This window comes from Molothrus aeneus, chromosome 7 (genome assembly GCF_037042795.1).
Source record: "Molothrus aeneus isolate 106 chromosome 7, BPBGC_Maene_1.0, whole genome shotgun sequence".
NCBI lineage: Eukaryota > Metazoa > Chordata > Aves > Passeriformes > Icteridae > Molothrus > Molothrus aeneus.
Window position 1 is genome coordinate 17,808,479 of NC_089652.1, and position 27,816 is coordinate 17,836,294.

General features: G+C 36.5%; 1 protein-coding gene across 4 annotated transcripts in view; it reads left to right on the forward strand.

Moving 5' to 3' along the window:
• Nucleotides 1-27,816, forward strand: part of OLA1 (Obg like ATPase 1) — a 127,104-nt gene that overhangs the window by 52,572 nt on the left and 46,716 nt on the right. For all 4 annotated transcript variants that reach the window (XM_066553722.1, XM_066553725.1, XM_066553724.1 and 1 more), the window contains exon 5: nt 25,761-25,936. In XM_066553722.1, coding sequence (XP_066409819.1) covers nt 25,761-25,936 — 176 coding nt within the window. The remainder of the gene's footprint in view (nt 1-25,760; nt 25,937-27,816) is intronic.

A 27,816-nucleotide genomic window follows, 5' to 3' on the forward strand; every position in this document is an offset into this window, starting at 1 on the left:
GCAAGTGAGTCAATACTAAATGAGCTGAGGTGATCATTTCCAAGGCTTATGTGCCTTCAGTATTAAAATAGACAAAGAGCAGTTTACATATCTGATTGCTGTGTACTGAACAGTGGACTAACTACCGCAAATGAAGACCAGGAGGAGCCTGGCTTTGGGTTTCTTATTCTGGCTGTAAGTTACTTATCCTAAATAAACTAAACAAAGCTTCTGGGTTAGTTAAGATATGCTGTTGTAAGATTTAATTAATATATACCTCCTTTTTGTTCTGTGTCAAGCAAATTTGTCTGAGATATTTGGGTTGTTGGTTTAGAGTTCCTTTGTCTTTGCCTGTGAGAGTTTATGAGACCATTTAATAAACTGACAGAAAAAGCTCTGGTTCAGTTTCCTTTCAGAATTGCTATTTATGGGAGCTGCCTGGTTTCTACAACAGCCAAAATGCCACTTTCAGAAAAATAGGTGTTTGTCCCTTTCCAAGTCATACATTGTGCCAGACTTGTACACTGGATGGGAAGGTTCTTCTGAAGTGGCTCCATACTCCAACACCTTTTTTCATGGATATGCTGCCACTATCTTCTGTGCTGTTGGAACTGATTTTGAAACCATGTAGTAAAAGGGGCTTTGGGTCTTAAAAATAACCGTATTCTTCTTGCTGGGTTATTTTAAAAATAGGTAATTTCTCTAATCAGATTGAATATGTAATACAGCAAACAGTCATGCTGTTCTAGCTGAGGGAGCATTAAGCTGAGATTGTTAAGATGAAAAATGTTTGTAAAAAGGCAGCCATAGGAAATATGCCAGTTGCATCCTTTCTTTTTCTTTTTCGTTTTCTTTTCTTCTAAGTTTACAAGATGTAGGGATGTTTTCTTTCAAACCTTGCATGTTGTCCACTAGAGTCTGAAGAAATCTGACTTTCTTATGACTGTTATTTATGGCGAGATGTTATTGAGATGCAGGGTTTGGTTGCAGATGTGCCTTTGTGCTGTTGTAATGCTGAAGTATTGATGTGGAAATCTGCTGACTTCTTCTGAAGGGGAGCCTTCAACAAAGATAATTGGTATGATTTCAATATGCTTTCCAGACTTTTCTCTTCTGTTCTGATGGAGTCCAGCTTCACTTTGGGTGAAGATGAAGTTTTGCTTTTCTACTTGGGTTTACAACGAGTTATGGATTAGTCAGTTATTAACAGCATCTCAGCAGAAATTCTTATGGCCTGTTTTTTAGTCTGTTTGGAACTTGTCACTCTTGTGTTTCCTTCACACAGTTTCTCCCAGCTCTTTTTTAGTGTATTTCAAGATGACTTTTTATCCTGGTATCTTCTGCAGAAAAAAGAATTAGCAATGGGCTGGATTTAAATGCTAGATGATTATCAGCAGTAGTTGCAGGAGCTGCTTTGGAAACTGTTGCTTTAGTTTTGATGCCAGGGGGTTTCTAGCCTCAAACAACACCCTGGAGCCTCTGTGCCTGGAGACAATTAACAAAATACCAAGCCAAACATTTATTCATTTTTGTGAAATACCTCAGAAATGCTACTTTCAGTACTAATTTTAGGTTTTGCAATTAAAGTGAAGCTTCATCTGTTGTTGATAAAATAGCAAGAAGATTCTTCAGAACCTCAGTGTTTCTCATTTGGTATGTAATTAAGTTTCTGTGTATTCAAGTAATACATGATTAATTTGTTTTCTTTAAAGTTAGTTTAAAAGACTTCCTTTACAAAATCAAACAACATCCCTTCTTCCTTCTCTCTGCCTTCTTCATTCCCCCCACCATCATATACATTTTTCTCCTTATATGGATAATGGCAGAAGCTTTCGTACCTCAAACTCGCTTTACTAGTTAAACTGTTATAATATGTTTGAGCATAGGTTTGCATTTCAGTACTAGCCTTGATGGCTGTTACTGAGGTAACAGTTCCTTGACACTTACTGCATATTTTTATGCACCCAGCCTTGGTAATTTGATGTGAAAATTACTATCTCAAAGCTAAATAGCAGTAGGAATGGGAAGTCGAGTGTGTGAAAGAGTTGCAAACGGGGGGAAATGTAGAAGTACAGGAAATGTATGCTACCTGAGAGGGACTGCTTGCTTTCAGACAAAGTATGTAAAGAAACAGAGGGAATCCAAAAGTTGGGCAGTTTAAGACTCTGGGTTGGGTTCTCTGAAGTGTCAAAAAGCAGAAAAATTAATCCAATGAACATCACCATAGAAATTGTGTGTGTGTGTGTGGTGTACGAGATAAGAAATATTGATGTCGTATTTTTCAATTGTTAGGGATAGCATGATGAAACTACCATGCAGAGGAACGAGTCTAATATGTTGTATGTGAGTTTAATCTATCCAAACCAGTAAACACTAAAATGTTTTAATCATAAGCAGATGATTATTTCATAGCTTAATTACAAGGCAGAATATAAAGATTGTTTTGGTATTCTTACTGCATTTTTGTCTTCTCAACTTACCTTCCGATTTTTAAAAAATGTAACAAAATCAGCAAATACCCCTCTAGGTTATTTTATTCTAGTTCTGTTTTTTTAATCTGAATTATCTCTGTGTTCATGATGTCTTTTATTTTGCTTTGAAGTTCTTTGCACATAAATGCAAATGTAGATGAACTATGTTCCTTCATTCTGTGCAGCATAGCTGCTTTAATTATTTTTTTTAATAACTCTGTGTGCTTAAAGAAAACAAAACTCTTCACTGGACTGTGCAGTATTTAGGAAAAAACCACTTTTTTTATAATGCCACTCTTGGCCCAAAACTACATTAAGCAACAAGTGAAATGTATCACTTTCAGTTGGTTTTGAGACATGAAAATACACTTCCAGAAATTTCCTTCCAAGGGTACCAGAATATTCAGCTATTGTTTGAGATGGATATAGAAAAGACAGCAAGAAAAAACAATTTTTATCTTAAAGTGATTTTAATTTATATATCTTAAGCGAATGTTTAAATATTGAGTGCTTTGTGCAATTTCAAAATGTTGTGAGTGTAGGCAGAGCTCAAGTCAGTGGGATCCAGAACCCTACCTCAGTTTCTGCTTTTAGCAAAATAATAGATCATTTTCGCTGAACCATGGTTCATCTTTGTAGTTAGTATGTTGAGCTTCAATTTGTAGAGATTGTTTAGTCATTATGATAAAACTTATTATAAAAATTTTGATAATGAAGAGTTAAAAAGCTCTTAGTGTTTTTCTTTTTACAAGCCACCTGTTGCCTTAGATGCGTAAGTATATGAATTCGAACAAAGTGCTCATCACTTGTCAGCCATCAGTGGCAGCATAAAAATTACTTGTGGTGCTTGCTTTGCAAGAAGTTCTTTTGTGTTTGTGACATCAGCTTTGTTTTATACAATTAAAGTATTACACGCTAGAATAATCTAAATTGCAACCACTAAATGGTGATGTAGTTCTTTTTTCATAGAGCTGAATTTGTTTACTGGTTGTATACAGCTATTGACTACTGTTTAACATGACACGTCCCTTTTGCCTAGAACAGTCTTTGGAAAAGGTGGTTTTTTGTGTCCTGTTCTTGTCTCCCACCCCCTCCATTCCTCCTCCCTTCACCATTATGGAGAGCTTTTCTTGTACTTTTTTTAACAAGTAGATAAAAATACATGTTAGGCTTCAGGGTTTCTTTTTTTTTCAACTAGCAAATTAATGGCACATGATGATATTGGAACAGAGAAAAAAGCCTTGCAGTGAAGTGATCTGAACTACAGGAGATGTTTTGTTCCATATGAACACGTTTTGACATGAACAGAATCGTTTTTGTTTGCACGGTTTAAAATAAAACCCACAAGCAAACCAGGTTTTTCTGATTCTGACCCTACTGTACTAATGACTGTACGGATTCCTACTTTCTCTGTTGGAAATCCCTCATCTGTGATGTTCTGTTCCTCTGTTATTGCTCTATTTTTCTTTTATTTACGTATCTTCCCATTTCACTGTGAATGGAAGAATTTGCATGTGACTTGGCCATGATTTCTGAAAGTTGTTCTCCTTGTATTAAAACAGATATTCAGTGCTATAGAAATTTGTGAAAAATCTGCTGTCCCCTTCTCAAATTACATCGTATTGAATAAAATGTGGGTTTTGTGGACAATTCAACCTAGTGGGTGAAGTTAGTAATTTTTTTTATGTTAGCTGAATACGCTGTAGGCCCCATAACCTTAGGAAATGCATAACATCTCTTCAGAATTTCAGTATACTGAACTCAGGTGAGGCATAGTGTCCATATGAAGAAATGAAGCTCCAACTAAGCTACTTTACTGCTGATCTTTGTATTCAGTTGCTTTGTTTTTGGAAGGAATATGACTACTGTGTAATTCAATATTTGTGTGCCGGACTTACTGGGTCTACTGAATCTGTGGTAAAATCTCTGTGGCTGCATACTAGTCCTGGAGCATTAAAGGCTCCCTTCAGCAGTCACCTCTCCTCCTTGGGCCTGAAACCCTGAGACAGGAGCATATAAATTCAACTTTCCTATTCTTGCACACTGGTCTACTAACTTGCCCATCTGAGGAATAATCCAAGTTAGAGATTTAGATAGAAATAAAGTTAAAAGTACTTTTAGCTTACTCATTACAGATAATGAGTATAGTGCTGTTCCAACAATAATCCTGTGGGGATGGGAAATGAAAAGAATATAAGTGCTCGCTAAAGACCATGCAAAACAGTATTGAAAAATACAGCTCTCATTTAGTCTCTTCCCATACAGTGGCTTTAATAAGAATATGATTATTTTTAAACTGATAAGCCATTAACAACATTCACTTTATTAAGATATTTCCATTTTATTATTCCAGCATAATTCCAAGCTGCTAATTGACTAATTATTAATTCATGCTGTCATCCTTTCACATGTTTTCCTGTTGTCATTTTTCCTAAAAGGTGTATGTAAGCAAGTAGGGAGAGAGAACAAAAGTGACCTTTTAAATTACTTCTATATTTTCTCCAAGGGTGTGATTCAAGTTCCATGAATTGCAGTCAAGTTCTGCTCAGTGTGAATAAAGATGTCTTGGTCTGAACCTTAACAACTCAGTATATATTTATAGAAAACAAAAATAAACATCTTCCTCTCTTCTGTATTGATTACTTTTGCAGACGCACGTTAAGGTGACTGTGCCATTTAGAGTGAATAATTTAGTGTATGAGTTAATTGATCATTTACAAATTCACAATCTTCTTATGAGGCTATAGATTGTTTCCTTCTAGTTGATTTGTCCCACACCTAAATAAAATAATAACACTCATATGCTTGTTTAAATTTAATTTTCCCCCTCTCTTTATGGATTCACCATGAGTGGTTTTAAGTATTAGTGGATGCAGTTGCACTCTGAAGTAAATAACTGGGGAGGGGTGTCATTGCATATATATTTTTTCCTTATGGGGAAGTATTGCAGTGTCACTGTTGACTTGCTTTAGCCATTGTTGGAGCTGGGAGGTGCAGTGTGAATAGGCCCAGCAGAGCAAAGGTACTGCCAGCTTAATTGGCTACTCAGCTCTTCAGATGTCTTGCTCACCTAACCTCAGCAGGGTTTCAGTTACTAGGAGAAGAAACCATTCTGAATTATTTAATAATTTGCTTTTAATGGAGCCCCCTATTTTTAGAAGAAGTGTTAGGTGTTATTAAATTTTTATTTTCCTCCTATATGGTTAGTGTAATGTTGCCATGCTAAGGTATTTTGACTACCTCATTTGAGCATTGTTGTTGAATAATGTGATGGACTAGACACTTCTAAAGGTAATTTACATCATAATCCTGATTCTCCTAACCAGCCAGCATTTTGTGTAAGTATTTGCAGTTTTTCCTAGTCTTGCTGTGGGTGGAAAGGTGCAGCTTGCTGGTCAGTGAATGAAGGGAGCCAGTGGAGTCCAGGAGAGCGCTGTATCTGAGTGGTGTGTGGGTGTGTGCACTGTGCTTCCCACACTGGTGTCCTGTGGATGGGTGTGGGTTCCCTGAGCAGGGGGATGAGCTGGTGGCCACAGGCTCTTCCTTCCTATGTGCCCTGCTCTTGGCCCTCGCTGGGCAGGCTGGGCAACTTTCTTATTATGGGCTGTCCTCGTGTTGTGATCATGTGTGGACTGGGAGAGGAGACATGGGATTCTCAGGAAGTGATGCCGGGAAGCAGGGCTGGCACTGCCTGCCTGGAAGGTGCCCTCAGCTGCCCCTGGTTGGACAGTTTGGTGCAGAACACCAGCGTTCCCAGCTTGTGTGCTGCAGTCACAGGAGGAGTCCCTTCATCTGGTTCCCATAAGCAACATCCAAATTCCCTCCCTGCTCTAGAGAAATGCTGCTTTTGTCAGCTAAAAACATCAAGTTAAGCTTTTCTCTCATCTCTTTCTGTTTGTGGATTTTTTTTTTCCCGGAATGCCTCTGCATGTTTGCTGATTTGAGGGTTTTTTTTCCCCCTTCCCACTTTTGTTTTCTTACTGTGTAACAGCAGGGTGATGTTGGTTAACAGGATTTTGTACACCAGTGGTGCTATTTACTAGAATGTTGTTAATTTATTGTAGTAGAGCAGTGAAAATATGAGAAACAATAATTTGTTCACAGTCTCAGAGAACTGAAAGCTTTTTGACTGGAAAGATCAAGTCAAATATCTCTAAAACCACTGCAGCTATCGGAGAATTATTTTAAGTTGAAACCTTAAATTTGGTGAAATTTAATAAGTTAGTACAAAGCAATTTCAAATCTCAGGCATAAAATCACTGTGAAGTTACTTTTTTTTCTGTTTTAAACTTTGCCTTGGTGAACAAGTAACGTTCTTTGTTTCAGAACATATATAATTTTATGGAAGTGCATTAATTCTGAATTATATGAGCACTGCATAGAAATATTTCCACAAAACTAGGCTGAAATATTCAGTGTTTTTGAGAAGAAAGAACTTTTGGAAATCTTTGGTAAGGGAAAATATTACTTGTATTTAACTGCAGTTTGAATTTTTGATGCAGTTTGAATTCATAAATCAGTATCATATGCCACCAGTTTTCATGTCTTGATGCAGTGAGGAGATGGGTAAAGCTGGGCTGGCCGTGGGGGGGAGAAGGGCAGATGGAGCTGCACCAGAGCAAGGCTGTATTCCTGTGGAATGCAGACAGGGTCTGACTGCCTCTCCTAGGAGGAAGGGATATTGTAATATTATCAGCAATGTTGTATTAAAAACTGAAAACAAGTAACTGAAAGCACATTGTGAAGAAACAGATGATTTAAATGATTCGGAGAACATTTCTAATGTTAGTAATCAGCAAACCACAGAGAAATTTGCTTGTGATCAGAGTTCTGATTTTTCATCAGAATGGAAAGTCTAGTCAGGGGTAATCCATCTTTTGTTCACTTAACATGTTTTTCCTTAGCTATACTGCCTACCAATTTATTAAAAAAAAAATTTTATACGCATATGTACTATTAAATAAATGTCAGAATGGAAACTTAACAGCTTTATAGCTTTTTGGAAGTTTCCTTCTTCTGCAGTAGCATGTCATAAAATTTAGAAAAATTTTATAGACATAAATTGTTTGAAAAATAAGCATTCAGTTAGCATTGGCTAGCTGAAAAACTGAATGTGTCCTGTTTTCATAGCATTGCAACAAACAGCTCTGCTTTCTCAGAACTTTTTTTGAGAAAAGTCTCTTGTTGATTTGTTGTTTGTTTCTTCTAAACTTTTTGAAATTTAAGCATATTTTCAAAAGATCTGAAATAAGGTTTTCCTGCCATATCAAAAGGAAATAGTAACACTTTCATTCTGTGTTATGTGATATAGTTGAATTTTTATTCTAATCCCTGATCTAATTTAGGTTAGAACATTACATTATGTAAAAAGTACATACAGTATTCTGTATCAAGGTTGTTACAAAAAGAGAGAAATTAAACAGTGAACTGTCTTTTTATAACAAACTCATTTGGAATCATAAGGTTACTCTAAAAGAGGATGTAAATCTTGAGGAATCTTCTTTTCTGTCAGATTCTCCTCCTCGATCTAGCAGGGGTGTGAGGTCTGCTAGAACAGTTCTGGCCTCTGGCTTGCTCCTCCTGTCAGCTCTGTCCTGTGGGCAGAGGGTGAGCAGCCTGTAAATTGAGTGAAACTGCAGGAAGGGATGGAGGGGCTTGACTTGCTACTCTGGGGGGCATCTACAGCAGTAGTGTTAGAGGCATGGATGTAAATGCTTGAATATTGCACGTGCCTTTTGCATATCCTTTGAAATGTGGGGATTTGTGTCATCTTTCATGTATTCTGTAGAAGTTTAAGTATTGTGGCTCAACATCTTCTGAGAGTCTACTAGTTTTAGGGACCCTAAAATAATTCTGTCTTTTTTATAATAATGATAGCCTCTTCAGGATAGATGTGGTCCAAGACAAATGCTGCATGATAGCTTTTGGGGAAAAATGGCAAGGAACCTTCCTACAGTAATTGGATGAAAGGTTTTTTTTTATAGATTTAAGGACATCTGATGGATGACAACTTGCTTCAGAGACTTCAAAAATTGCCAGAAGCATGATAGCCAGTATGATCCTTTTCTTTGAAGAGTTTCTTTGAGTGTTTTGAGATGGAGAGAATCTTCATTCTGTCTTAAGAATGATTTTTTTGGATTATTTTATCAGGAAAATAAGACTAAGGTCAAACCAAACCTTGAACAAATGATGTTTTGTTCTGGAATTAGCTGACAGCGTTGTCTATTTCAGGGTTTTCTGAAAGTGTCTTGCTGCCTGTGAGTTTGATACTTTGTATCACAGCCTATTGAAGAAGTTGTGGTAGCAGTGATGTTTAAAAAGGCAGGGGTCAAGTGAAGGATAATAACATTAGTATTTATTTTTCTTTCTGGAATGTTTGAATTTAAAATACTTTTTTATCAGAGAGGAGATGTTTTAAGATACATGTTTTCTCATGCTAAAAGGCAGTTTGAAGTGGCCTGCTTGATACAGGCTTTATTTGCTGTGTGGTACAAATGTCCATACTGATATTCATGTGTAGAGAATTTTGAGGATTTGGGTGTACCTTTGTATAAGCACATCTGTTGGATTTCAAATTTTAAAGAAACCCAGCAAGGGTGTGCATAGAATTGCCAGCTTACAGTGCCTAGGAAACAAAGGCAGTACTGCTGAGAAAGGCAGTCTGCCCTCCCTTTGGTGTTGGCCATGTTTTTGCCTGTGCACTGCCCTGTGCCTGGATGTGAGCACAAAATTAGCTGTGGTTGTGTGCCAGGCTTTATGGAAGGTCTGATGTCATTTACTACTAACCAGCTACTGCTTTGTAGCTGTAATCCTTGTGTTTGCCCATCTAGTCATCTTGAAACTGTGCAGAAAGGTAATACATCTGCATATGCACTGTGTTTGGAAAGCTTAGAAAACATGGCAGGTGACACAAAATAATTCCTGACATTGAAAAATTCTGTTAAGTGATAAAAATATGTCAGAACAGATAAGGATAAATGGAAACTGTTAAATAATGGGGAAAAAAATATAAGAGTATATTTTCATACCAAAGTGTTGATCTCCACAGAGACTGCTTGCTAGAGCTGATTGTACACTCAGGTTTACCTCGTAAGCATTTTCAGGTATTATTTTTAATACAGACAGATATAAAATATAAAATATGATGTAAGAAGTAGAAGTGGGTAAGAAGTGGGTTTAAAAATGGAGGTAATGTAGAGGTAAAATACTGTTACTGTTTTAAAGTGGCAATTTAATAGCAAAGCAGAAAATAACTATTTAGCAAAGTCTGCTGCTGTACTGGCACTGCAAAGCAGTGTGTTCAGAAGGGCACAGAGGCTCTCTGGCAGCCATCCCCAAACTCCAGCCCAGGGTGCCTGTCATTGTCACAGCCTGAGAGAGCCTCTGCTGCTTGTCCCTGCTGCAGTTCAGGTGCTGTGGTGATGCCAAAATACTTCATTGGCCATGAAAATAGTGAGACTGTATCATTTCTTCTACTCTGTGGGAATGAGGATAATGTAGAGGTTGGGCATGTTTATGGATGGTGAGCTGTCCTTTGGGATGTAGTGGTTTATTTGAATGGTCCGTGCCCTGCAGGAACCATGTGGTGCAAGGGTAGTCCCTAAATGGCTTACCTAATCATGCAGAACCTGCACTGACATTTTTAATTCATGAATTAAAACTAGTTTAACTTCAAATTCTCAAGTTGAAGTTTTCAGTGTTTTAAACAAAAAGGTTCATAACAAACTCTTCGTCATGCTACAGTATTTTATATAATCTTTGTCTTTTTCTAGCATTAAGAAAAGTGTTTCTGTAATGTTAATTAGCTAGTAACTGCTGTTTTCAGTGTGCTTTAATTACTGTATGTTGCTTGATTATATGTTATGAAATAAACTTAAGGTTATTCTAGATTGTTAAACGGTGAGCTAATATATAACTACTGTGCTTAGGATGAGGTTTTTCAGATATGGTGGTGGGAATATTGGGAAGAAGAAAAGCTGGAAGTGCAGCTCTCATTCTTAGAGACATATGAAGACAGCTTTTAGAATTGCCTCCTAGATTTTGAAATTAATATTTATGAGAAATTTCTGGTAAAATACCATTAAAATACTTTAAAGCATGTGCATAATCATGGAATAGATTGTAAAGATGTAACTCTAGGTTGATTTGCCTATGTCTTACTAATAGGTATCCTTTGCTGGCAGTCTAATTGTACAATGCAAGATACTTCTAATTTACTATTATTAAAGAATTTTTTTAAATGCTCCTGTTCAAGTTACATGTAGCAATAGCTACACTGCAAAATTACATGTATGTAGTTCTGTCTACACATGTAGGTTTTGTTGCAGTGACAGTTGTACTTTTTAATTAGCAAGATGTTCAATTAACTTGGTGGTCATGGACAGTTTTATTTTCAATTTCAGCTGGACCAAATGCTGAATGAAGGGTTGTACACGGTGGGTTTATTATATTTGGTAAACAGACAAAAAGAAGTAAGCTAAACTTTATAGATGACTTAAAACATCTGATAACAAAGATATTTGATTGCCTTCCACAGTGAAATAAAAAAAGTTGAAAATTTTCTTGAGCAAAAATGATGAGTATTGTAAAACATATCCTGTAACTGCTCTGTCTCTTTAAAAAGATATTTGCAGTAGTAACCGATCTAGCATTGAAAACCACTAAGAATTTTAATATTGTTCATATGTAATTGCTGTAATCTCTGGTCTTTGCAGGAGATGGTACTTAACATACTCAAGGTTTTTTCCCATGGTGTTTCTTTCTCAGATTGCTAGAATAAGGTCTGTGTTTATTTCAGTCGATTGTACATAGAAATAAACAGTTTGCATTTTCAGTTGATGCATAACATTTTTATTTGCTTTACTCTATCTTAAATTCTAGCTTGATCCTTAGTTAAATTTTGTGGTTATGTTCAGATACTTCCCCTCACATCTTCAAGTAGTACATGTAAGCAGCTGTGTAGCTCTGATCTCAGGCTGCTTTGCAAACAGTGAAAAATATATGAACATAAATCCTCTATTGTGCCAATTTATTCCCCCAAAGATTTTCATCATCACTTCTTTTACAGTAATTTTTCAAAATTACTTCACCAGTATTTTAACTCTCAGTAAGCTACCACTCAATAAATCATGTATTCAAGATCTTTTAGTTTTATGGGTTATTTTTATAAGTTCCTAATTTTTAAAGAGTTTTTCTTTGAAGTAGTTGTATGAGTGTGGCTCAGCAGTGCTGATACCTAGGAGAATAAGGTCAGTTAAGGGGGAGGGGGTTGTTCTTTTCTCTGTAGGCTAATAAAATGTGGCATTTTAAGTGCTGTGGAGAGGGTCTCAATTGTGGCCACTCTCTCAGTTAACTAACTACTTAGGGACTCTGAATATGCATTTTGTCATTCAAAGAAAGTAAAACAATTAAGTGTTCCTTCCTCTACAAATGTTACAAAATATAACATATATGTTAATTTCCCTTATTTCCCTCATTTCACTATTCTTCATGGATACTGGGGTCTGGGTGCAGGTGGGGGCCTTCTCTTGTTGCTTTCAAGTTTCATGCATTTTACTGCAGTTGTTAAATATCAGCATCTCACTGCCAAGTCACTAAATGGTGATTCTTTGAATTTTTTTAAAAGTAAACTTACTGCTCATTCTGTAAAAATCTATTAGTGGCATTTTGACATATGAAAAGTTTGAAGTCTTCTAGATTCTTTAGTCACCAGATAACGATATTAATAACATAGTAGTGTATAGCAGTCCAGAGGTGAGATTTTAAAACATTTGATTTTAGCTTATGTTTAAGGTTGATGAATATAAATGAATCAGCCTGGAGTTTTAGGTGAAAATATTTTCAAGTTTAAAGCTCTTGTGCCCGAATGGGATTATTTCAGTGGTTGACTGAAACATTCAGGAGAAGGGAAACGTTTCTTTAATGCCAAACAGAGGGAATTGAGCTAGGAATTGGGAACAGAAAAAGGAAAAAAATCCCCAATTTTAAACATCCCTCTGAATATGATTATCATGAAACTGAGCTTTGCTTCAAGATTTTAGCCAATGCTGTGTTTTCATAATTTAATGGGTATTTATTTTCTGAGTAGTAAGTGATTTGTATTTCTTAGAAGATGCCTATAACGAACTGGGTCTATCAATAAGTAACTCATTTGCAACATTATTGTACTCAATCATGAGAAGTTTAATTGCAGTTTGCTTCTATCATTTTCCTTGACAGCTGTTGAAAAAAAATAATGTGGTAGATTTGGATTTATACTGACTTCCAAGGAGGAGATATTTGTTCAAAAGCAGTCAGGGAGTGCAAAGATCCATGCCAATATTCAGAATTCGTATTTCCCTTGAATGGAAGGTTGTGATAAAATGGTACATGGTGTGTTTTCATTGCCTGTTGAAAGACTTTCATGCAGTTAAAATAAGCATTTTGATGGTGGTTGAATTAAGAGTTTTTGTCAGTCTCTTCTCATCATGGATGATTAGACTAAAACGTCTGCTTGTCTTGACTTGAGATCACCACAGCTTCAGATAACATGCTTTGTGATTGAAGGTCGAAATATTTTGAATTCTAATAGGCTGCCAGATGAATTGCTTGAAATAGACTGTAAAATTTCAAGGCTTCCTTTTCCATCTGCTGTGAAAAGAACCATTGGGAATGGTTGAGCTTGATGATCATAGAATTACGGGATGGTGATTCTAAAACCCTCAAAGGGAAGTTGCTATGGAGATCTAGTTCCAAACTGTGAAATGATTCACCTCTGAAAGGCTTCAGGGTCTGAGAAGCTGAACACATCATTGTTCAGGTGGTCATTGGTTAGGAAATTGCTGGTGCCTGTGTAATCAGCACTCCTGTGGTAGTTAACGATCTAAAAAGGTTTGTTCTGAATGATGTGGGACAACAGCAATGTGCATAAGATGGCTTCTCTCAATCATAGTTTGCTCAGCCTGGTGCTTGTAAAAATATAGTGAGCTAAATGGCAGGGAGACGAACTGCTTCATTGAGGAGGTCTTTTATAAACAAAATTCTTTTCTGTGATGGATTTGACATCTAAAGTAAAAGAAGAACAACTGTTTCAGCTTAAAAAGCTGTGGTTAGATGTTGCAAAAATATCATATATTTATTTTGCAAGGAGCAGAACAGCGGGGCTGCATATTTGTACTTGCTTGCAGGCTAAAGGAGTAATACTGTTGGAAATAAAGATTTCTACCCAGTCACACCTCGGGAACATAATGAAGTAGCCTTGATATATTCATATTACTCCTCTTCCATCCCTCCTCCCCAATATTAGGGCCTACAAGGCACTCTGCTCTGGCAGTCATAGAAAAAACACCCTGTATATCCAGGATTCAGGTTAATCAAAGTCTGTGTTTTCTTTCTCGGTTTCTAATTTATTTGTGTGTTTTGAGGCTAGGAGAAGGGAATAACAGGCCAGTTTTTTGCATACATGTATAAAACAGTGCATTTTGTCAACTGCTGCTAAAATTTGCTAGCAGATTCTTAGATTGCTTGAAAACTCCTACATACACACAAGTACTTAATGTACTTTTTCAAGGAAGCCAGAAGTCATTTGCGCAGTACACAAGTAGTTAGTGACTATACCTGCCTACCTAATTCAACATAAAATGTTTTCTTGACCATATGATGTTCAAAAAGTCTGAGTTACTATTCCCTGCATATTAAGTATCAGCCTTTCACAATTTCTTAACACAATCTCTTAATGGTTTCTAGTAAAGAAGATGCCAGTGGCTACTAGGTGGTGCCAGATAGTTACAGAACACACTGATATGTTCCACAAAATAGTTGCCATTTAAGTAAAAGGTTGCTAGGAAAAAAGTGAATGTCTGAGGGCTAGGGATTACTTTACTAAAATAATGTACAAAATGAGTTCTTTACTTCCCATGTGATGGGCCAGCCAGTCTATAGCAAGCAATTTATTATTTTTTTGTTGGGATGGTTTTTTGATGATTGTGAAGGAACAGACTTAACATCCAAAATAAAATATTAGTATCAAGTTTTGTGTGGTCAGCTTTTACATGAAGATTTGAACATTGAACAGGAAATGTTGCAAACCCTCTTTATCAAGTTTAGCATTGCAGATAAGATGCAAATTATATATTACCTTGTATTTTTAGTATTTCAGATTCTGTTCTAAAAAGGTCATTTGATATTTCTTGTAATTGCAAGCCTATAGTGTGATGTGAGGTCCTAAGAACTGTGACATCTCTTAATTTGTAGAGAAGTAAACATGTGAAAAATAGTGTGTGAAAAATAATAAGCTGTTAACCTAATAATGCAGCTAAAGCTAATGATATATTTAAAAATTATTGTTATTAATTTTTATTACTAGAAACCCATAGGCAGCACTTTTCTAAAATTGGAATTGATTTGCAAAGGATAAATCCTGATTTATAGTATTGTTTCTTTTGCATTAAATTTGTTTTACATTATGAATATGGGTCAGAATGTCCAGAGGGAAGGCTTTATGATGAGGCGTATTTTTGTAAGGTAAATTTACTGAGAGGCACATTGCTTTTGTTTTTAAAGCTATTTTATTCACTTAGCCACATTGCACTTCATTACAAATTTATATAGGGCATATGCATACCTAATGGCACTGGTAAAACAATATTTGCTGATCTAAATCTTTACAAACTCTCATTTTTGTTATACATCAGCTGGTCTTCCCTTAAGTATGTTTACTCCTCCACACTTTCCTTGTGCAACAAAATAGCTCCTTAAAGGTGCAGCACTGAGATAATGGAAAGTAAGGTTCTTTGTTAACATGTGATGGACTGAGTTTACAACTCCTTGTAAGTACTCTTCTTCCAAATACTATGTTGTTCTTCTGGTAAACAATGAGTGCTCTGTAAACATAGCTTTCTTTTCCCTCACCAGTCAAATTCTATAATCCATTTTTATAGCATTTTTGTAAGGCACTGCAAGGACTTTTGACAGCTTTGTAGGGCTGTTGTTTTATCATAGCAAAATTTTAACTTTTAGAATATTTGGAATCTTCTTGGATAACGCATTTCTCGTAGCTGAAAACTTCTTACTGAGTTTTTTTTCCCTTGGTGTTTATATATCTTAAGTTATTGCTTTAAATGCTTTTGAAGAGAAGTTGCTGTATTGAAACAATTTTATACTCTTTGTTGTGGGTTTCTGGAGGGTTGTAATTTTGCATTCTGTGCTGAACTGAACTGCTCATTCTCTTCATTATTTTGCAAAGACCAACCTTCCAGGTTGTGAAGAATGTGGAACAGGGAGCTGAGCTATCTCTGCACAGGAGTCAGAGTGGGCTCAGCAGAGTTTAGTGGCTTGGACTTTGTTATAGCATTAGGAATTCAGAGTGTTTCAGTAGGAGTACAGTCATGGTAGCTGCTAAGTAGTGCTATTCCAAACCAAATAAAAACTACAGTGCTCAAGTGGGTTTTTTATATTACTGCACCTTTGACATAATCAATCTGTGACTCAGATAAATAGTCCATGAATAATTAAGATGTTTCCTATGTATCTGGTCATTCAAGGCTAGGTAGAACTGCCCTGTGTGTTTCTGCTAATGGCTGCTAGTTGCTATTCATGACCTCTGTAGATATATTGTCTTAAAAACATAGTCACTGCTAGCAGTTATATTTTGTAATGGCAACCCTCAGAGATTGCAGATATGACTGGCACCATGGAGCTTGACACTGAGTATTCCTGAAGAGAAGACCAGGATGACTGACCTTCAGGAAAAAGGGGCAACACGCAGCACAGACATAGGGTGTTTCTGGAGGCAGTAGGAATGCACAGTTATACATATGGGCATATTTCTACTTTCCAAATGGTTTCTGCTTAGGAAACTATGATTTTGTACAGTGTAGATTCCATCAGATTACAAATATATAAATTTCAGTCTACTTTTGAGTAGGAAAATCTGGATGTATGGTACACAGAGACATGTTATCCACTGGTGTTTGTGGCCAGACTTTGCTGCGTGCTGTATGCTTTATGCAGGCAGTGCTGTTGCAGAACACTCACCAGGGAGGGGAGTTCTGTGGAGAATCCTCCTTGTTCTGTTTGCTTCTCTTTTCATGACTTAAACTCACAAAGCGAGGTTTTCAGTCATTAGAACAGAAAATAACATAAAACAGAATGGGACTGAGCTCAGGGTGACGAGCACTTGTCTCTGAAGCAAGCATGTGCATTTTTCAGGTATTTAGGTTTTTGACCAGGCTAAGTTCCTAATTGACCCCTTCTTCCAGTTAACACAATTGTGGTTTGTAAAAATCTGAGCAAAGAGGCTAGTTTTTCCTAGGAAATTTATAACAATTTACGTGACATGCTAACCATCTCAAAAAGTTTTACATCGAGTGCTGCCCTTCCCAAGGTGTCTTTTGATAGTGAATCTGTGTCAATTACCCAGGTAATGTTTTGCAAGAAAAGAAATTTAGGAGTATGCCCCATTTGTGTCCCAACTGTTTGGTGGGAAGTTCAGTGATAGTATTTAGAATACATAATGAAGGGCAGTCAGAGCAAGCCCTTGGCAAACAGGGACAAAGGGCTCAAAGATTTATTACTTCCACTGTCAAATAATGTCCTTTACTCAGTATGACCAACTTGATGGCAAATCTCAGCAGGTGGAAGGTTTTGCCTGTGAAGGGATGACTACAGCCAGGTAGTGGCTGTGGTGCCAGGATGAGAGCAGTGGCAAGTGAACACATTTTACACCTGAAATAAATCACTAATATTTGCCAGGCACACTCAAGAGTGTGGATTTTACACATTCTGGAGCAGGATTTTACAGAGAAGCTCATTGGAGTTACTATCCTGGGAACAACTTTTCTCTGATAAAACTGCCTCTGTCAGGAGCTGGATTGTGTTTTCTTCTGCCAACTCTCATGTCCTGAAGTGAATTGCTTTGCCTCAGTGTTTCCCGGGGAGATTTTAATTTTTATCTCTGACCTTGTGCAGTACTCGATTTACGAGTACTTTTATGCAAATGTAAATTCTTTGTATGCTTAAGAAGTTGATACTTCAGTCATTTAGAGTCCTGTATTGCTTCTCCATGCTCTCATTGTGTGTCTGCTGGTGCAGAAGTAGACGTGCCCTTTTTTGTCAAATGCTCCCAATAGATTTGGTATTGAAAGGGCTGCCATTCAGCTGCTGGTTCAGACTTTTGGGGAGCGGCTTGCTCTCTCCTGACTGCTGTGGTATTAGGGCTCAGCAGGGTAAATGGAGCTGCTTGTCTTTTATATAGGTAAGTAATGAATTAAGTCCTAATACTACACCAGTCAAGAAAGCCCAAAGCAGCTGCTTTTACCATCCTGTGTCTGTATAGCCATATGGTACACATAAACTGTAATGTTGTGTTCAAAGTCATTAATGCTTCTCCTAATATTCTGAACTGGTTTTTGTTGCTAAAAATCAGCTAAACTTGAGAATAAAAACAAGTGTTTTAAATGGAAATGAAAACCTTTTCTTATATTTTTACGATGCAGGTAAGACAAAATAATTATTGCTAGAGTGACTGCTTGCATTTGAAATAAATTTATACATATTATTTTAAAAAAATCTAGTTAACTTTAAAATATGTAAGTTTTCTTGTCATTTAGGGTTCTGTGAAGCTGATCATCAAGAGGGTTGCAAATCATTGGCGGTTTCTATTTTCAGAGTTCCACATCCCAGAGTAATTTGCTTTAATTTCACCCAATTTAACCTATACTTCACACCATCACCATTCAGCTTTAATAGCTATGTTCTATGCATAAGAAAAGCAGATAAATGTCCACAATTAGACTGCAAGTGATTACAACTAGTTAGGGCTTTATGAAGACAAAACTTAAGGGGCTGTAGCACAAAACAAAGCCACAAAAGATGTCTAAAAAATTCTTTCTTCAGAAGTCAAGGTTTACTACAACGTTTTATTTAATGTTTTTTGTTGATTTTGCTTATGATTTTGCTTATGTTGAAGAGGTAGGCAGGTGCATCTTCTTCAACTGAAAATTACTCTGCTTAAAGAATATTGGGTTTGTGTTACAGGTGATTAATTTCACTTGAAATTAGCTTGTAAGGGAAAACATGCTAAACCTACTTTATTTTTGGTTCTTTGTTAACATGTGCTTTGTTTAAGAAGCTGTAAAAATGTTGATTCTGATGGTAGTATTTTCTCCTTCTAATAATAAATATGCATAGTAAAATGTACTATCATCAAAGTTTAGTACATTCTGTATTGTTAAATATACCTGTACCTCAGTCAGAAATAGCAGTATCTTTTACAGTTTAAATCTTTGGAATACTGATGATAGCATGTCAAGCCAGTCTAAGTATAGATATTAATTATAATTTTTTTTTTTACGCTTCTAGTCTTGTTTTTTTGTAGCTCAAAGAAATACCCTACTTGCAGCTTCCCACTCAAGCTGCTGTATTTTAGTTTGTTTTGTTCTGTCCCCCATTCCCACAGTGAGTGGCCAGATAGATATTATTGCTCATTTGTGTCAGGGCTTGGACCGGGGGTGTGTGTGCGTACCGTGATGTGACGTGCCCGGCTGTGCCGAGCAGCTCCCTTTGGTAGCACTCATTGAATGTATGTGCAGAGGAAGTGCAAGTACCAATTATTCTCCAGCTCTGGTTTGTGCTGGTGTTATTAAACATTCCCTTATAGTTTATTGACAAAAAATGCTGATCATTACCCTAAATACCAATGGGAGTTTCAGCTTGTGATGCAGTTCAGATTCTGATCAAATTGTAAATGTCCCCCTTAATTGCAGCATAACATGTACAAATACACTGCTTACCTTTAGTAAATGAATGCAAGCTGCCAGAATGCCATTATGTGAAGCTTTAGTGTTAGCCAAATGTTTGGTTACATTTTAGTTTAAGGGTAAGGATAATTAGAGAAATGAAGCGACTGGTATATAAAAGAGAAATTAATCTTGAAGATAATAATTAATTTCCATAATTGCAATTAGGAGCAGAATAAGATAAGTTTAGGAGTAGTATTTTGATTTGGATTTTAGCATCTCAGTGGCAGCTTGGGGCAGCTAGAAACAGTAAGGTTTAGGCTATAGGCAGCTTCTTCGTTTTTATGTCGAACTAGTTTTATATGCTATATCATAAAACTTTCAGTCCAATCAGCAACTACATTTAAATACTGCAAATTGTGGCAGCAAAACAATAATTCTGCTGATTAGCCCCTTTCCATTTCTTGTAAGTGAACTGTTTATGCTGTTGAGTACCTTTTGAAAAAAGAAAAAGCCAAAACAGCCTTGATTAGTCAAGGAGTAATTGGATGACTTGATTTTAGCAAGAGAATGAATTGGTTGATGATAGCCTGTAACTAAGTGTAGTGGTTCTGTTCAGATGAATACATAACATACAGTCATCAGATCTTGACAGGTATAACATAAGCAATGCAAAAATTTCTGGAGGCTGAGAGGTAAATTTTGTCAAAGGAAGTTTGAAGCTGATTTTTGAAAGAAATGGGAAGAAATGTGCATGCCATTAGATGATACCATTTAAAAGTGACATTCGTTATGGCTGTCCTGTATACATATTTATGTGCTCTTAGTTTTGCTTGTCAAGAACAAATCTAGACTGTGTGTCCTGGCTGCCATCAAGACCTTACAAACTGACAGTTCCTGCACTTCCACAGGAAAAAAACATAATCAAGTTGTACATCTTCTCCATTCGTTTTGTTTTCTGCATTTTTAAGCCAATAATTTGAAAGAAATGTGCAGAACCAGCTATTGCTGCATTATATCTTTAATGCCACTTAAAAACATATATTTGGTCCACCACACTTAGACCCAAACACCCCAGATAAAGTGCTCAGCTAAAGATAAACCCTTCCCCAAAACTGAAGAATATTTCAAGTTTGACCCTAATGACAAGAGAAGAGGGAGCTGGGTGTGGCAGTGGTAATTTCCAAGCTCCTTACTTCTAGTAATTTCAGCTTATATCATTATTTTGAGGCTGGTAGCTGGCAAAAATGAATCCTGCTCCAGTATTATGCTTTACCACTTGTAAATACTTGTCTTGTTTTAATAGCAGTATCTGGATACTGCTAAAACATTAAGGGAATTTACCACAGCAGATTTTCACTTGCAGTGAGCCTGATGTTTTTAACTCTGTAATCTTTGCTCTTGTACACTAAAGGAAGTGACAGGGTTTTTAAAGGTAGAGTGCAAATCCATCAGCATGTTATAGGAGATTATTTGAGAAAAAGCTTTTATATATAGGATACTTAAAATAAGAAACATGGTTTCTGTTCAACTTCCTTTTGACAAACTTCTGATAAAATTATAGTTTACCTCTGCTAGGATATGCAAGAGAGATATCTGAGAAGTTGTAATGATTTTTTAAAGTAATTAAATTACTAATTAGAGTTTCCCAGTTGACCTTCCTGTTACTGCTGTGTGATTAGCTTGGCTGTTGACAAACACATGGTTCCTTGGGGAGATTCTTGAGTAAGTCTATTTTATCTATGTATTTTTTTTGCCCATATGGCAGATTGATTCCTTTTTCCTCTTACAGTAGTATGCCATAGTTTCCTGCAGTAGAAAGAAGGCAGTTTTGGAGCACAGGCACTATAACTCAAGGAAGAAGTCAAAAGGAAGGTGGTGTGCTTTGGGGTAATGTTTGAGAAATGCTGAGGCCCCTTATGTTTTAAAAGCAAATGCATTGGTGAAGATGTGGGAAGTACAATGGATTTTTATTTTAATCATTGGAGAGGGTCATTGTCCGTAGGTTATACTGTCTTGAGAACACAGTGGTGTGACTAGTTTTGGAGATGTTAATTGTAAATATGCTTTTTAAGTAGTATTATTTTAAAATAAATAAAGTAGTTAGATCGATTTGTTGTTTGTTGAACTTCCAAAATATCATAACAGCTTTTTAAAGATGAATTTTTAGCACAACTTTGAAAAAATTAATTTCTTAATGAAAACTTGAGATGCTAGACCACAGAGCTCAGCTGCCTGTATCCTGCAGGTGTGCATGTACTACAGAGGACATTGTGTGAACAAGTTGCTAACCTTGTAAACCTCCCTCCTATTTACAGACATTGAGGCCTCATTATGTCAGTAAGAAGACAGACATGGTTTGTTTGAGGTTCACAAAATTTAAACACACCTCATCGTCAGTGTGGGCTTTACCTCTGACACGTGGCCATGTTTGCAGTCTGTGCTGTTTTACAGCCATCCCATTCTAGTCCTTTGCTTCCTCATCTGGATGCCCTGTTAGTATAATTTTGGGGAACCTTTGCTCCCTCATTTTTCTGCCAAGCTCTCCCAAGCTATATTCAGCTTGAGATCAAAATAAGACTACCAAATGTCTGTTTTTCCTTTTCCCCAATATTTTTCTCATAGATTCTGTTGTAATGAGAGAGCAGCATCAGATAAACTAATATGAGGATTTTTTTGTCAATGTTTGTTTTTCATTTTTCTTCTTCAATGTCCATAAACAAACTGATTTTGGGGTTTTTTTGCCTGATACCCAAGGCAGTCTTACCTGGTCCTTCAGAAAAACAAAATTCTCATTTGTTTGCTGTCATCTTCTATCTCAAGATTCACCTCCCATTTTCCCTGCTTCCAGTTCAGCAGTTTTTTGTTTCATCAGGCTGTTTTTCTACATAGTGCACCATACCAGCTACTAGTCTGGTGCTACTCAGTGTTCCTAGCCTGTGTCCACCTTGTGCATCATGTTCATTGTACAGCTATTGCATTATCTTTACCTTTAACTGGACAGTGATGGGATTCTTAGTACTCCAGTTGTTGTACTTTAAAATAAAGCCTTTTTCTGTTTTGCTGCTCTGTGTGCTGCAGGGAAGGTGGGTCTATCATATCATCTTCCCTAACAAAAGAGAGGTAAAGGCCTTGCTTGACAGAGGAATTTCACACAAAGGCAGAAAGACAAAGTAATAAATAGCAAAATGCTATTAACAATCTGTTACAGGTAGGGTTTGTAGATTGAGATTATGGTTCTTATTTTCATCATTGAAACTTGTAAATAATATGCACATTTTCTTGTTTAACTTATTTATAAACTCAGTTTTGCAACTCCATTTTTTCCTACTACTTTGCATTTTTATATAGGCAGTTTCTAAAATCAGGTACTGAGTAAAACATTTTTCTAGTAGTTTAACTGCTAGTTTCTCACATCTGTACTTTTTCCAAGAGATCTTATCTCTTGCCCAAAGCCTAATTCCTAACATTCCCACCAGTTCTGGCTTGCTACGTCTGCATGCAGCTCTGCAGACTGGAATTGAATTCCCTACAGTGCTCAGTGGGATTTGTAGCAGACCATCACTACAGAGCAGGCTGGAGGCTGGCATAATAGATTGTTCAGGGTACATCCCACATGGATATTGAGACAAAGTTAAAAACTAAGGCTCTTCCATCCGAGTGGTGTCACTCTGCCTTTTCCTTCCCTTCTTCTTGAGTCTCCCTCATCCCTGAGGGAGTATCCCTGTTGTGTCTCTAGCTAGGCTGTTGGTCAGAGTGTGATCTGGTTTAGGTTGATGGCTGAAGCTGACATAGAAACTCTGATCAAGAGATTCACAAAAAGAGCTCAGTGTCTTGTTGCCTTGAAAAATCTCTCATTTGTACTAAGATGTGCACATTACTGCCAGTTTGGTCTTCTGTGTGTAAAAAAAAATCTTAAAGCTATCACTTTCTTATGGACTGTGTCTGTCTAAATGAGAATTCCTCCAAATGTAAAATTGGAAATTTAAATTTAAAATCCATGCCTTTAATGGAATATACAACTACTGTTCATTCATTCCATGAGGAGAGTCAAGCAACCCAGAGAGGAGGAAAGAAGGGTAAATTGTTGCCTCTAGTGGGAAATCACCAGCTCAGTAAGAGGGGCTTTTTATCCAAGCAAGCAACCGCCTGTGCCAGACACAGATCTCTTGTCCTCCTGTTGCCTGAGTGAACTGCAGGATGGCTGCTGACACAGGCATGATGGAAGAAGGAGACTTGAAGAAAACTCTGGCAGAACATTGAAGGGACCATGGGTTAAAGGCTTTAGTGGGCTGAGAAGAGAATGAAGGTGAAGCTATAGAGTCAGTTTTGTAGGGGTGGGAATACACTGAATTAATTGGGTTTGAATGAATAAAGAACATTTTTTTTTGTGAAAAGGAATGGGAAGATGTGAAGAAATGAAGCTGTTGTTGAAGAAAAAAGAAAAATATAACTAATATATAAGCTGTGTTTTATTGTTGCTAATTCACCTTACACTTGCTTTTTCAAATAAACTTCTTCCTTAAGACCAAAACAAACTGTTTATTTTACTTTTTATTTTTGTGTTCTAAATGTGAGATCTTCATGGTCATGCAGCTTTTCCCCTGACTTAACAGTGTGGGGATTTTTGTTGCTTTTTAAACCCATGGACACTAGATGCAGAAGGATGTGAGAAGATATTATTTACATGGTCATGGAGGCTTTTTTTCTTGATATAAGGAAGAAAGTTGAACTTTTAGTGAATGAATGCAATGTATCTGTTGAGAAGGCTGAGGCAAGTAGACTTTTTGTTGGTCTGTGTGGTGACATCTTCCTGCTTCTACCCTTTTTATTCAATATTTTCCTTGTAAATTAGAACAGAGTAGTTAAGCTGTTCTCTAATATTTGCTCATCTGAACAGCCTACATCCCATTCTGTCAGGTGTGCAAGTAAGGATTTATGGAAGACAAGGGCTATGGGATCTCTTCCTTGATTGCCTGGCACTGGTATAGATTAGTGTGGAGTGTTTCCATTTAACAGCAGCCTGAGCCTGTTCTCCCATCATGGCCAGCATCAGGATCTGTTGCTGAGGTAATTCTACTTGTACCCAACGAGTTCACTGATCAGCTTTGGAGAGTAACAGTTAATGAGAGAGGAGGGAACTTCTGGTAACCACTATTTGAAAGGCTATTCATAAGTTTATGTAAAAATGGTTTTGATATTTGACTATGAACAGCCTTTTAAACCTGTGTTCCATGTGCGTTGGTGTAGAGCTTTGTTGCTAAAATCTTGGTTTACAGTAAGTTTAAACAAAAGATGAAGTTTAAGGTGTTCATGATGACAAAGAACCCCCACAACTTTCTGTATATCAGTTAAGGAATTGTTTATTGTTTACCCTGTTTCTTATGTTTTTCAGTACAAGAAACATCTTGAATTTTTTTCCTATGTAAGAAATAAGCTTTAACTTTGGTGATGTTCAAGAAACATTCTTTTCATGGTTGATTTCTCATGCATATCTTTAATATTACAGGTTAGGCATGCAAATACTCTGAAAATTGATCCAGGAAGAATTAATAAACTCTTTTTATCTGTTAATATTTTTATTTTTAAAGCATGTATTGGTTTTTTGGGGGGAGTAGGATTTTTTTTAAGTGATGCTGCTTATCTGATAATTTCAATCCTAGTTGAATTATGTTGCCAGATTGTCATCAGAAGGGCATGAAGTCAGCACACATGCGTCAGTAATATCTGGTTGTTTTAACCTTATGTTTCCAGTTGGCAATTTGAAATTATGGCTTCAACTGCACTTTAAATATGTGATAATAGCATGTGTTTCTAATAAGGGCCAGCACCATTTTGTTCAGATACTGTGAATGGTTGTCACTCATATATGACAAATGCACCTTCATCTGCTTCTTTGATGGCCCCCTAAAAACCATACCCTCAAATCAGGCCGATGAAATTAGCTGCTGTGTAAATTGTGTGTCTGAGTGGTTCATTATCTAATCACCGTCAGAACCACAGTGATAAAGTAGATTGAAACAGGGACGAGGTCTGCCAGATGATTTCAGGCCTTTTTTTCTAAGCCCTGTTTCCCTTGGAAACACTAAGAGTCATTCAGAACTTCAGAATTCTTTGTCTAGAACTTCTTCATTTCTTAATGCATGAAATTGGGCAGCCAGTGAGGTCTGCCAAGGTGATTTGAAAGGTTTTCTCTCCATCATTCTTGTAATCATTACTGTGTATTAAAATGTTCCACGATGTTCAGTTTAGCTACTGTGTTTGCTACTTCTGGGTTAGATATTGTAAAACACACCAGCCATTTTCAGGAAACTGCTCCAGCCTATTTCTTTGTAGGAGAAACTCTTAAATGCTCTAAGTCCTGTCCTGAAATGGCTAAGTGCTGTGCTTTGAGTATACAGAGAGGGAGCTTTGGATCCTGGAGTTGATGTGTAAATTAACATACTAAACCAGTATGAGATAAAACATTGCACAGGACACTTGTACATGGGTGGCTTTTCAATTTCAAACTTTCTTGACTCATTATAGCATGTTCTAAATACATATTTCTTGTCTTTTTAGCTTAATAGGTAATTTAAATATTGTTTTGTTTTAGGAGCATTTGAAGATGATGATATCACTCATGTTGAAGGAAGTGTAGATCCTGTTCGTGACATCGAAATTATACATGAAGAACTTAGACTGAAGGATGAGGAGTTGATCATGCAGAGCATAGATAAGCTTGAAAAAGTAGCTGTAAGAGGAGGAGACAAGAAATTAAAACCTGAATATGTAAGTACATGACCTATAAAAGTAAATCATTAAGTCTTGTCAGCATTGAATTGAAATATTTGTATTGTTGGGTTTTCTTATTGATCCCACATATGTAATACAAAACTCTACTACTATTTTTATATCTATTTTAAAGTAATTATTATGAGTTAAAAAAATACTAGAATGACTGGCTGTGCTGTCAGTTTAAGATTTCATAGATGTAGCTAATTGTAACTTTTGAAATTCAGCTGTTATTTTCTTGCTGATACAGCTTTGTGAATTGCCAATCCTTTGTCAAATTTACATCAATGTCTAAGTTGTAATTCAGAGTTACTTCTGACTTATTCCTGCTGTTAAGTTCTAGTATTATGTTGATATTAGTATTCCTGTAGCCAGCAAGTGAATGTATTTTTTTTGTGATTGCACTTTGTGTCTTTTAGTGCATGTTAAATTAAGACTGCTAGTTGAAAATAATTTTAGAATGTTGTTGTGGAAATCTGCTTAAATGAGCTCAATTATCACAGGGTAGTAGTGATGTTTCTTTGTAAATTAGTAATGTATAATAATTATCAACTTCCAAGTATATTTTTTGCAAATTGTTGCTTTACTGCTACTTGTCTTTTGAGTCCCCTATACTTTGCCAATAGTCATTCATTTTTCTTTGTCATTAGTATTCTATAAATATTTCAGGTGGTATATAAAATGCATTTTCTAATTATTACAACAGTTTATCAGAGTGGAAATAGATTATTTATGTCTAGCAAGTAATATTAAGAAGAAACTGTTTTCTCGGATGGATTTTTTGATAGCAAGTAGTAAGAAAAACATTGTTATATTGGTGCTGCCAGGTTAATTTATTAATATTGAAGTGCACTGAAATTTGTTGACCCTGCCTAGTGTCTGGAAACAGACAGGAGCTGAAAGTGAGCATCCCCCTCCAAAATATTCTGCTCCATGATCCAGTGTTAAAAAGCACTTCTGTGGTAGCTTCTGTTGGTGAAGAACTAGTCTTCATCTGGCATGAAAACTATTTTATTTCTTGATTCGTCTAGGCCAGAAAAAATAGCTATTGTTGGAAGATTTAAAGGCTTTATGTAAGCCCAGAGAGAGAAAACCTTCATTTAAGAACCTTCATTTCAGGTCTTATCTGTCATGTGAACCCAGCCCTGAGTACATGTGGGCAACGATTTTTATCTTTCACAAAAGGTTTCACATGCTTAGACGAACAGTGCAGTTTATGCCTGCAGTTTCAAATAGCATCCACACAGTATTTCACCTTTTAATTCATGTTAAAGAAAGGGGCAAGCAAAAATCCTGTCCGTAGCGAATTCAAAGTTCATCCTAAAGCTAAATTTCACATTGGTATGACAGGATGAAAATGAGGAGTGCTGTGATGCTGTTCTGCCCAGCCTCGAGCTCTTCTCACTCACTTTGTTGTGTGGCTGTCTTTGGAAACAGCTTTTCTCAGCTCCTTGTGATGGAACATTCCTATCTAGTTTTTGAGTGTACCTCTGTGGATGCTTTGAGTATTTTATATCACCATGTATGTTCTTCATGTGTGAAGGAAGAAGTTGGCACTTTTGTGATTACAAAGAATCATAACTGAAGTGTGTTTTAAGTAGAATTTGTAATAGTGATTGTGTAACTTAATGGGTGGTAGGTACAGTTATGATTGTATGGCAGGAGTTGTTCTTTGTAATTTTTTGACTACAGGAAGTTGGTATGTCTTTGAAAACAGAAAATATCAGATTATCCTCAAATTAAGGGAGACAAATAAAAAACCTCAAATCTAGAAATGCAATTTAGATTAATTAAAGAAAAATTTCAAATCTTTAATAATAATCTTTTTTTACCCAGCTTCAGTTTCTCATCCATTTCATTGCCTCCTCCTTCAGTCT